This window comes from Hippoglossus stenolepis, chromosome 8, assembly GCF_022539355.2.
Source record: "Hippoglossus stenolepis isolate QCI-W04-F060 chromosome 8, HSTE1.2, whole genome shotgun sequence".
NCBI classification, from domain to species: Eukaryota; Metazoa; Chordata; class Actinopteri; order Pleuronectiformes; family Pleuronectidae; genus Hippoglossus; species Hippoglossus stenolepis.
The window spans coordinates 15049078-15059803 of record NC_061490.1 but is presented as its reverse complement, the minus strand read 5'-3'; the positions used below and the strand labels follow the sequence as shown (position 1 = coordinate 15059803).

Sequence of the window (10726 nt, the reverse complement as noted above, 5' to 3'; positions counted from 1 at the left end):
CGACCGTGTAGCGCTTGCGTTTGGTTCCATGGTAACTTTGTTTTGTGGACGAACCAAATCATGTAACATACTCAAAATGCTGCCGGATGATGTGGACATCTTTCTGTTTTATAGTAAAGTGAGACGTACGTTACTCAGGTGCTCAGACGTGCTGATTCAGCTATAATCTGGTGCCAGAGAGCTGAGGTACAACCAGAAGTAAACCCCCGAAACAACCTCTGTTATGAACCACCCGTGACTGTCAGACATGAACTCCAGGTAAGATCTGAAGACCACAGTTTTAAATCACTCTAATTCATTGTTACAGTTGGTCACATGTGTTGTTTTTGCAGTGGAGCTCTGTTCACAAGGCAGAATCCCTTCCAACCAGCACCCAGAGAGGGGAAGGTCCACTACCACCCATCCTGCAACCAGTCCCTGTCAAAAAAGAAGAAAAAGACAGTATGATCTATACACATTGTTTTACGAGACACATCCAATTCCAGTGTTTCTTTCCTTAAATCCATCATTTTTGGATGTTCTTCTGCAGGCTTTGAGTCCTGTACGTTTAACCCGGCGATCCAGTCCACAAATAGACACCCCAAACCCAGCCACCCAGCAGCCATCTGACAAATATAATCACCGTTTGGCTGCCGAAGACAGGCAACCTGTCTTTTCAGAATCCTGGCCCTCAACTGACTGTGGGTCTTCTCCTGCTAACACTGCAGCCCCATCTGACATGGAGAGACTCAAACACACTGCAAGAGCAGGGACATCCAAAGTTTCCTCTGAGCTCGGAGTTCAGCAGGATTCTGTGCTGGCAAAGTATGCTTTAGTTTCACAGAGTTAAAAGCAAACCATCAAACATACTGGTGCTTGTGTCTTTTGTTATCCTCCTAACTAGAGCTGGAACTTTTTAACAGTGAAATAATGCAAAATGTGACAGTAGCTGTGATGTAAAGACTGTAAGATAAATAAAAACTGATTAGTGGTTCTTATATTTGCTCCTCCAGATACGTAGACCGTTTTCGCCATGGTCAGCCACAGAGTCGAGAGGAGCGCCAGCAGGAGCAGCTGCCTTTCTGGTGGAAGTCGCCCTCATCTTTACCTCCCAGTTCAACGCCAACTAAAAGAGCAGAAAAAGGTGTATTTTCCATATATTATTATATTTTCATGTATGTGTTATTGACTGATACCAGCTCCTAAATTCAGATGTTGGCGACAACCTTTCTTACAAAATCCTTCTGTGTAATCTCTTTCTCTGAGCAGATCAGGTCATCCAGCCTCTGAGAGAAGATCATGTGTCGGACATTTTCAGTCCAGTTGGACGGCGTCATCATATCAGAACCTCTTCTCCATGTGAAGGTTCTCTAAGTGTGAGTGTTCTGGGAAAGAGCCACAATATAACCTGCTATTCTATTGACTTGCTTAGTTGTGAGAAATGTTTCTTTAAAAAGTTGAAAAGTTACAATTCCATCATATTTCTTTCTGTTTACGTATGCTGTTATGATAGAGTATTGGGTGTCCACTCTGTCCTGGTTTAAACCAGGCTCATGTGCAAGAGAGGAACCTTATTCCAGCGAAGTGTTGATATAAATATTAGCATTTCAGCACCATGCCACATGTCCATTTGGAAACCTCTGTGTTTACTAGATGCCTGGGAAGCCATCTTTTATGCAACCTTGTTTGATACATTTATGGTTCTTTCACTTTGCTCATATCAAATGTATCTCCCTCTCAAAATTATAAACGAACATTGGTATATTAATAGCAACATAAGGTTGTGTAATGTGCTTGATTTTATTTTTTATTCAGCCTATTAACACAAATGTCACAAATTTGATTGATACAGTTTTATTCATTCAATAAGTATTGTGAATGCTCTTAATCTTATAAAGTCAGTGGCTTTTCTGTTCCCCCAGATTTTGTCAGACACTTCCCAGGGTGAATTTGATGATTCAGACATACTTCACATTCAAGAGAGGGCCGGCAGACTCCTGCTGAGAGGGCATGAAGACCAGTGAGTAACATTAATGATAAATTACTTAATTCCATGAACTGTAAGTCACCTGTTATCTGTCTAACAGGGAATGCAGTCTGAGTGATGGATCTGTCCCTGTCAGCTCAGAGGGCCTTGGCAGCTCAGATTTCTCTTCTCCGGTCAGGATAGATGAGCTGGTGCGAAGACCTTTGATTCCAGGTTTAATTACATCTACCACTGGTGAGGAAACTGTGGAGTACAAAACTTGTTGTCCACCTGGATATTTTTTTTATACAGTGCTGTTATTTATTTATTTTTTTTGAGAATTGATATTGGAAACTGCTGTTGTGTTATTGTTTAATGTGTTGATTAATATTTACAGCGAAGATCAGCTCATACTCAAATCAAGCCGTGGGCTCCCAAACATCCGTCATTCCCTCTTTGAGGCCCCCCACACGCCCTGAAGAGGACATCTTGTTCCAGTGGCGTTTAAGGAGAAAGATGGAGCAGGCCAGGGAGTGGCCTCAGTCCCTGCAGCACTCCAGTCGTCATGGTACCACGGTTAACTGGCCGGCTTCCAGTTTACGCCATCCCTCAGCTGGTGAACATGCGTACAAGGTTGGAGTAATGATATTTATTCCGCTTGGTTTAATATTTATTTCAGATTTACAAAATAATTTCAACATCGTCCTTCCTGCATCTTCCACAGCACCAGCAACATTCTCAACTTCCTAAATTCTCTCAGAAAGATTCTCATCCTCTCATCACTGCTCCCCTGCCAGAAGCCAAAGAAGCCCTCACAACGTTTCCCACAGCTTCGGGTCCACCTCCCTCCCCTGCGTTTGTTGTCTCTGGCTCTTCTGTGTCTCAACAGCAGACTTTTCCCCATGTACCCGCCCACATGCATCTACTCTGCGATATCTTGCCCTGTCCCATTCAGTCATCTCATGCTGGCACACAACAAAACCTTTCACAGAGGACAGATGAATTCCACACCAAAGTTGTCAGTAAAAACACCCAAGTCCCTGATAACCCAACAGATAACTTCACTGAAGAGCCTGTTCGTGAACGTTTATCATTCTTAAATGCTTCATCTGGAGATGAAGAAGAGTTGCCTCTTCACAATAAAAGTTCTGAGACTAACAAGAAAGCTCAGACAAAAGAGTCAGAGAGGAGAACAGCAGCGACCACCCGAAAGCAAAAGAAATCAACAAGGTGACGTGTTGAAAGATGCACACAGTATTCATAAATTCAAGCCTGAGTACTTAATCTAGATTCATTGCAGATATGCTGCGGCCAAGGAACATGCCGATGTCCCAAGCTCCACAAAGAGGAGTTCTTCACAGCGGAGACTTCCCAAAAAGGTAATGCCTTTGGTAGAGCTGCAGCAACAGGAGCGAAGCCAGAGGTTTTCCGCTGAGAGCTGCGCTGGTGAACGTGCACCACCACCTTCTCCAGTCCACAGGGCGTTAGGAAAGGTCAGCACATGCAAAGGTTCTTCCTTGCTTCAACTTAAGTTGTTTTCTTTTATGTTCTCTGTGTAGATTCACTAATTCAATAGTCCTAAATCAGTTGGGATGTCAGCTTTGGCCTGAATATTTTCCCTTAATAACTTGCAAAGCAGAATATCTGATGTTCACTGTGATTATGCTCAATATGCAGCAGTTTATGATTGATTTATAAATCTTAGATCTAATATTGACACTTGTTATTTATTCAATCCAAGAAACATGTTATTTCAACCATGTTTGAATAACATGAAAAACTCTTATGCTAAAATATACTGCATTTACCGCAGGTCTTAAAAGGTGCGGCCATCGCTCTGCAAACCTAGTATTGATGTTTTAGTGTTAATATAACTTTGGTCATTAACCAGTAGGGTGTTCTCATTTGGCCCTGACAGGTAGTTTCAGAGGTCCTCTTCCCTACGATGGATTCATCCACTGCCCGAGGGTCCCCCGACTCTCCGGCTTCTCCTCCTTTCACCTCTCCTGCACCTCCACGATCCACAGTTCCTCTGTGCAACACGCAGAACTCTGTTGAGGTCATTTCACAGCTGCTGCAAGACGCTGAAGGTGAGCTTCCGGCAGCAGAGAGCACCAACCTTGTAGTTAATTGTGGAGAATATACTCGGACCTATCAATAGATTCCATTCCCAGCATTCCACAACCCCTTAGGTCAAAACACCTCAAACTTTCTATATTTTTGTTGTGTATGCTGCTTGAATTTTGTGGTATTAATAACTACATACTGCTTTTGAGGTCATACTAACTTTTGCTGCTCATTACCTTCAATAGAATTTTTTTTTTTCATTGTTTCAGATTCAGATGAAAAGGAGTTTAAAGACGACACTTTATTACAAGTCCTTCGGAAACAAAGAAAATGGGTGAAAGAGCAGATCAGGTAAAATGTAAACGAAAACATTGAGCTGTTCAAATTGTCGTCATTCATTTAAATTCTTCATTTCTCCATTTAATCTTATTGGAATCATTTAAACATGTCACCTAAAAATGCTGTATTATTCTACTATGTTTTTTCCTTTTTAGTGAAGTGGAATCTATACTGACGGAATTCCCGGACGTGCAACAAGTTACATCAACATCCTCCAGAGGCACATGACACAGACACTTTTTTTTATTTTTATAAAAGAAATAAAGTTTATTTTTGAATAAATTCTTTCCACATTAAAGATTTTGGAGATACATCTATACGCATCATTAATCACAATTACAATACAGTGATTTTTTTTACAAAAGTTGCTCAAAAAGAAGCAGCAGTTTTATATGTGAACACAGAATATTTACAGAGACTGGTTCCTTCAAACATTATGTAAGATGGATGAGTAATAACAGAGCGGTATATACAAACCTTTGAGAGCAGGGAATATTTAAACCGTGCCAGGAACAGATCAAATATGTCTTTTGGCACATGTTGAGTGTTGCTATGACTGAAGGAGCCTGAAGTTATTTCTGTTTGTGCCTGTGTTCTCATAAAGGCTTCTGTTGCATTTTTTATCATAAATGGTGGTGATGGTGGAGGGATATGACTGTGTGGTAATAATGGGATTAGGTCGGGGATGTGGAGATCTCAGTCTGCATCATAGGTGCAGATATGATCAGGACGCCCTCTGGAGAGACCGCTGACTCCAGAGCCATGGTGTCCACTCCCTTTGGGATCCGGTACCGGCGGTTAAACTGGCGTGTAGTAAACCCAGGGCCATCCTTCTAAGAGAAATATGAGTTTAGTCCATAACGCACTTCATAGCTGATGTAAACAAACAAACCCCAAAAATACCAACCTTTCTTTCTTCATGCTTTCCCTGAACTTCTACAAAGTCCCCGATCACTTTAACCATTAGGTCCTCTGGGTTGAAGTGCTTTACATCAACTTGAACTGTAAATCCAGTGTTGTCACAGTTCACCTGAGAAAATCAGTTTAAAATAATGTGTATTACTACATAGACATAAAATAACTAAGCACAGCAAGTAGCAAACAAAAAGTCCCATTTTCCATATTTGCCCTTCATAGACATCCCTATTGTTTGAGTGTGGAAGTTCATTCTTAGCTTTGGAAACAGTTGTTGTTTTTTCATGGCATTCAATTGCGTCATGGAATCGTTATGGGCTGAAGAAGACTGTAGATGCAGTATTAGTCAAAATAAAAATATTTTAAAATTAGTATTAGTATTCTCAGCCTATTGAAATTGTTAATAATGGTTATTAGGTATCAGTTTTCATGCAGTTCTATGAATCCAACATAAATACAATCAGCTTTGTCTTTTCAAAACAACTTACCTCTGCCGAGCTGGTATTATCAGTCTCTGGAATCAGTAATTTCTGGGACCAGTTATGTTGTCCATAAGTCCCGTTCAGCCGAGGAATGAGAGGTTGTAAAACCTTCTCCCATGGGATACCCCCAGCTGGCAGACTGGGTGGCAGGACGAAGTCCATTTCTACTCAGTAGAAAATGAGAAAAAGAAGAGTTGACTTGAAAGCAGCTGAAGCCACAACTTTGTCAGACAACACGGTCCACAGCACTTACCTCTACTTGAATTCCCTGACCAAAGCAGTGCTTGAAAGGAAAAGGACAGCCCCCTGTTTAACACCTCTTGGCCCCTGCTTGTATTTAGTCCTGAAAGAGATATGTGTTCCAGTGATGAGCTGCTGCGTCCGTCTGTCTGGCTGCGGGCTCCTCTCCCTCTGGGTGCTGCTGGTGACTGACTGTTGTTGTGGCGTCTGTGTGTATTTTATACCAGAGTTGCATAATGAGCTTGGAATCCGTAGTGGGGCACCTTGCTTCTGTTATGTTCAGGGCGAAAGCGTATACCCTTGGGTGTTCAGGCAGGGCCTTATAGGAGTGTATTGTTTGGGCTGTGGTGCAGCTGTTGCGGGCTTATGGCATTTAACATGTTTATTAACTATTATCAATGATGTAGCCTGCAGTTTATGCCAGGGGTCGATGGGAATAGACTATTGTATCAAGTTGTGTCGCTGTTGTGTCGTGTGTCAGACATGTTGAGAAACTAAATGCTTAAGGCTGGCCGTCAAGGAAGGTCTCGCCAAAAATAAGTTCAAAAGACGGTGTTGTTGACCCTCGTGAGCTGACACCAGACAGACAGTGACAGCAGGGGCGTCAAACACATGGCAGAGCACATGTGCTACCAATAAACCACTTTCGCCTCATCACTCATTCTCACAGCAGGGGAGAAGCAGTCACATCTTTTTAAATAAAACTCAACATAGCTCCATGTAAAAAAATATTCCACTACAAGTAAAGTATTAAAAGAAAACTACTTGGAAGTGTCAAAATGTAAAGCACTCAAAACAAAGAAAACGCAGTTCTGTGTTGTGCTATTGCATAATCCGTTTGTGTTTTTTCATGGCATTCAATTGCGTCATGGAATCATTATGGGCTGATGAAGACTGTAGATGCAGTATTAGTCAAAATAAAAATATTTTAAAATTAGTATTAGTATTCTCAGCCTATGGAAATTGCTAATAATGGTTATTAGGTATCAGTTTTCATGCAGTTCTACGGATCTACACTACATCTTCACTACAAGTAAAGTATTAAAAGAAAACTACTTGGAAGTGTCAAAATGTAAAGCACTCAAAACAAAGAAAACGCAGTTCTGTGTTGTGCTATTGCATAATCCATTTGTGTTTTTTCTTATTACTGATGTGTTGATGCATATATTTGGTCTAAGTTGAGCTATTTGACCTACATTATGATGAGTAGTTGAATCTTTAACAATCCGTCCGAAATCTGAAAAGGAAGTGAAATTACATTACATAAAAAATTTGGTTGCTACCACTTCTCTCTGAGAATACACAATACACGATGTCCATGAAAGGACTCCGGATTCCTGAGTCTACTCCCTATAAATTAATTTTATTGGGTGACTCCTTGTATCATGAAAATCCCTCTACGTGCCGACACATCTTGTTCTTGGCACACACAGGTGAAGTCAGCAGTTATGTACAGAGGGCACATGTTCTCTCTGTTAGTAATGTGGAAACTGTCACTTAAGCTTTGACCGGGGGTGACTAAAAATGGCACTGATTATGTTATGAGTCATATACGATGATAGGGAAGTGGGGACATTTGGAGGGATCAAGTTATTGGGTTTCACAACAGGCGCCGGCGATTGTCGGAGACCTCTGTAACAATGCTAAATATTAGGAGTATATATATAGCGAAATAGCTCACTGATAAGTCATTAAACAAAATGTCCACAGTGATTCATAGGAGTCTAGAGGGATAATGATATTCCAACACAAGTATGGAATTCTGACATTTCACTGAGTAAAACACTGACTTGGAAGTTTTGATAGTTTTTATTCACCATTCATAGACAAGTAAAAATTGTTTTGGGTGCACAATCACATACAAACAATAACAAAAAACATTTTTAAGTGAAGGGGAAAAAAAATGTTGAATCAATTGTTCAATATCCTGAACAAACCTCAATGCACATCCAGTTTTGTCATTAGATACTGTACATGACAGTCGACACTGTCTGCTATACAAGATTAATTAGCCTACTCTAAAAACTTTATTGGTTTCCTAGGTTAGCACAAAAAAAGAAAAATGTCAAGTCCCACAGCGTTTATCTTTTGAAGACATGAAGACTCTGTTAACATGTTATTTAGCTGTTGAATTTTGCTCCAGACAAATCACCCAAATATTTCACCGAAGATTTTTTTTTTGGTCCATTACAGTGGTTCATTTGTTATTCTCAAAAGACCTATTGTCAAAAAGCATCTCAGGGAATGCCCAGTGGAATTGTAAAGGAGAGGTAATCTCCCACTGCCCCCCACTCTGCTCTGAAGTGCTGGAAGATGGAAATCCATGTGGTGAGCACTGCTACCCATAACAGCAACCCCAGCCCTGACCGCTTCACATCTAGATGAGAAATACACAAAAGATGGTCACATGACCGAAAAGCAGTAATCATTCACACAATCATTTTATATTATATGATTTTGTCTAAAGCTTTCTTTTAAAAAATACAGTTAGTAAAATTGCAAATAAACTACTTGATGACGTACAACACGAGTGGCACAGGTTGACTTGGGGAAGTAATCTCTTTTTGAATAGAACATTTTAACCACTAATTTGAACCTGAATTGCTGATTTGAACTGTTGATGTCCACGAACCAAAAAACATATGTTACCAATAAAGATGAGCAAAGTGGGCCAAATTAAGTTAGTGATAATTCACAATGAAGTTTGTTGGTCGGTAAATCAACAATTTATAATGAAGCTTTAAAAAAAAAAAAAATTTAAAATCACAAACTTCCTATAGTTTAATAGAAAATCTAATTTCTCAGGGATTTTAGATTTCAAGTGTATGGGTGTATTAAGAAAATAAATGCATCACAAATGCATCCTCCAGCCTTAGGAAGAAGCATTAAATCAATTTGTTTAACCTAAAAAAAAAAATATCACATGGAACTAATAACACTTCAGTAACTGTTGTCGTAGATGTTTCTCTGCACAACGAGTGTGGCAGTGGTTTGTAAATGCAGGGCTGACACTTACATGTTTTTATCTGGAGTTGTTCAGTGTAGGTTGGTTTCACAAAGGCCTCCCGAAAAAACCAAACCACATTGACCAGCCAGAGGAATGGGAGGAACGCAAAGCCAGCTGGAGGAAATCAAAAAACACCATCATAGTCAACACTACTACAAGTATATTTTTACAAATCTACATTAATTTACAAAAAAGGACCCAGTCACTGGAGCTACATTGATAGCTCATCCTCCCTCTCACTACGAGGTGAGGTGCAGTTGAATAAAAATAATGAAGTGATCCTGACATGATTCATTATCAACTACTCTCACCTAAGTAGTATTTTCTGCATAGGCCGAGCTTCTCCTCATTGGGCAGTCGCTCCAGGTTCATCGTGGATTTCTCTGGATCCTGCTGGAGAAAGAAAAACAAGTTCCATTGCAGAAATATCAAAAGAAAAACTTTGGTGAAAAAGGAGGTGGTGGTGGTGACGGCTGCGATTGAGACACGGTCGTCTACTAAGCAGGGCAGTTCTTCAGCAAAGTCATGTTCAAACTGTTTAATCGATCAAGCAGCCCTGTGGTGCCTGCTGACCCAGTTTCCATTGTCAGCTGACTGGATGTTTAAACTCAGGGAATGTTAGCATCTCGATAGCTTAGCAGCCGACTGCTACAAAGAGCTGTGGGCAGTAAATTACATCGGTCTTCAGATTATGGGCGGCGTCGTTTTGATAATATTGCTAAGGGGCGAGTATAATGTGCGTCAATGTGGTGATTTACCTGATGTTTAAAAGCCAAACAGTGTGACGATGGTCGCCAGTGAACCACATAAGAAAAATCAACACTTCCTCCTTCTTCGCTTCAGGGACAGCATGATTCTTCTTCGTCTTCTCTCTTTGTTGTTTCTCGGGTAAGCGCGTGCTAACCTGCGCTGCATACCGCCACCTAGTGTACCGGAGTGGGAGACAGTGACTTCATGTGCTTTTATATCAATATAAAATCAGCAAAAAAAATATTTATAGAGTTATAAATTAAATTAATATAAATGAGATTAACTCAATTCGTCTCATGTATTCTTCTTTACTCTGCAGTACATATCAGACTTTACTCATGCTTTTTCACATTGGAAAATAGTTAATTATCTCCCGGAGAGATAAAGACCCTTTTATAATCAGACTACAATGCCATTTAAATACCAACTAAATATATTTCTCACCCCTTAAAATCTGCCTCAGAATCACATTCCTTCTCACAGATGTTGATTGTGGCTGTCGATAAATGAAAAAAACTTCCCTGCCAAAGGCTTTGTCACTTTTATTAATGCATTGTTGAGTTGTTTATTGTCAGAGCCTGCTCATTTTCCCAGTTTATTGTCATGGGGGATTTCTAAGTCGCTTTTTCATCCGTGCGATTATCATACCAACAAGTTGGATATTGAAAGATGATAAGCTTTATTACATGTATTATTTATTATTATATATTTATTTACTTATAACATATATATATTAATTTCCTTATAACACACACACACACACCACACACACACACACACACACACACACACACACACACACACACACACACACACACACACATATATATTATAAAGACAGAACAATTCTGTTTATTATTTGAAATCTGTCTGGTTCTTAAAACCCTTAGGAAACCTTTTTCACCGCTCAGTATCTCATTCTCTCTCTCTCTCTCTCTCTCTCTCTTCTCAAACCAGCTAGTCTGTGTGTGTCTCTCTCTC

General features: G+C 40.1%; 3 protein-coding genes across 8 annotated transcripts; 1 reads left to right on the top strand and 2 right to left on the bottom strand.

The window, feature by feature from the left end:
• The first annotated feature begins 115 nt into the window (after positions 1–115).
• On the top strand, positions 116–4649 carry proser3 (proline and serine rich 3). 3 transcript variants are annotated; one of them, XM_035163469.2, is made up of 13 exons: positions 116–258; positions 333–441; positions 530–804; positions 993–1123; positions 1249–1355; positions 1902–1999; positions 2067–2200; positions 2343–2578; positions 2670–3175; positions 3246–3438; positions 3864–4035; positions 4282–4363; positions 4507–4649. In XM_035163469.2, exons 1-13 carry the CDS (start codon positions 248–250, stop codon positions 4577–4579), a joined length of 2127 nt encoding a protein of 708 aa, XP_035019360.2. In that variant the 5' UTR covers positions 116–247; the 3' UTR covers positions 4580–4649. The 3 variants fall into 3 exon arrangements, with proteins under 3 accessions (XP_035019360.2, XP_035019361.2, XP_035019359.2); XM_035163470.2 differs by lacking the exon at positions 116–258 and having other exon boundaries at positions 312–441; positions 3246–3324; XM_035163468.2 differs by lacking the exon at positions 116–258 and having other exon boundaries at positions 312–441.
• Positions 4589–6253, bottom strand: hspb6 (heat shock protein, alpha-crystallin-related, b6). Of its 3 annotated transcripts, none has more exons than XM_035163480.2 (4): positions 6002–6253; positions 5755–5912; positions 5259–5381; positions 4589–5181 (listed from the first exon to the last, which is right to left on the bottom strand). In XM_035163480.2, exons 2-4 carry the CDS (start codon positions 5908–5910, stop codon positions 5026–5028), a joined length of 435 nt encoding a protein of 144 aa, XP_035019371.1. In that variant the 5' UTR covers positions 5911–5912; positions 6002–6253; the 3' UTR covers positions 4589–5025. The 3 variants fall into 3 exon arrangements, with proteins under 3 accessions (XP_035019371.1, XP_035019368.1, XP_035019369.1); XM_035163477.2 differs by having other exon boundaries at positions 4589–5184; positions 6002–6234; XM_035163478.1 differs by lacking the exon at positions 6002–6253 and having other exon boundaries at positions 4589–5184; positions 5755–5995.
• Positions 6254–7781: 1528 nt separating this feature from the next.
• On the bottom strand, positions 7782–9901 carry psenen (presenilin enhancer, gamma-secretase subunit). 2 transcript variants are annotated; one of them, XM_035163481.1, is made up of 4 exons: positions 9754–9901; positions 9307–9388; positions 9005–9109; positions 7782–8365 (listed from the first exon to the last, which is right to left on the bottom strand). In XM_035163481.1, the coding sequence occupies exons 2-4, from the start codon at positions 9365–9367 to the stop codon at positions 8226–8228; spliced, it is 306 nt and encodes a 101-aa protein (XP_035019372.1). In that variant the 5' UTR covers positions 9368–9388; positions 9754–9901; the 3' UTR covers positions 7782–8225. The 2 variants fall into 2 exon arrangements, with proteins under 2 accessions (XP_035019372.1, XP_035019373.1); XM_035163482.1 differs by having other exon boundaries at positions 9307–9385; positions 9754–9899.
• Between the last annotated feature and the right edge of the window lie 825 nt (positions 9902–10726).

Coding starts and splice junctions, on each gene's coding strand:
- proser3 (XM_035163468.2), top strand. CDS start 316: ATGTGTTGTTTTTGCAGTGGAGCTCTGTTCACAAGGCAGAATCCCTTC. Junction 2,579..2,669: donor CTGGTGAACATGCGTACAAG/GTTGGAGTAATG, acceptor CATCTTCCACAG/CACCAGCAACATTCTCAACT. Junction 3,439..3,863: donor TCCACAGGGCGTTAGGAAAG/GTCAGCACATGC, acceptor TGGCCCTGACAG/GTAGTTTCAGAGGTCCTCTT.
- hspb6 (XM_035163477.2), bottom strand. CDS start 5,910: ATGGACTTCGTCCTGCCACCCAGTCTGCCAGCTGGGGGTATCCCATGG. Junction 5,382..5,754: donor ATAATACCAGCTCGGCAGAG/GTAAGTTGTTTT, acceptor TGATTTTCTCAG/GTGAACTGTGACAACACTGG. Junction 5,185..5,258: donor GAAAGCATGAAGAAAGAAAG/GTTGGTATTTTT, acceptor TATTTCTCTTAG/AAGGATGGCCCTGGGTTTAC.
- psenen (XM_035163481.1), bottom strand. CDS start 9,367: ATGAACCTGGAGCGACTGCCCAATGAGGAGAAGCTCGGCCTATGCAGA. Junction 9,110..9,306: donor ATGCAGAAAATACTACTTAG/GTGAGAGTAGTT, acceptor GATTTCCTCCAG/CTGGCTTTGCGTTCCTCCCA. Junction 8,366..9,004: donor ACAACTCCAGATAAAAACAT/GTAAGTGTCAGC, acceptor TTTCTCATCTAG/ATGTGAAGCGGTCAGGGCTG.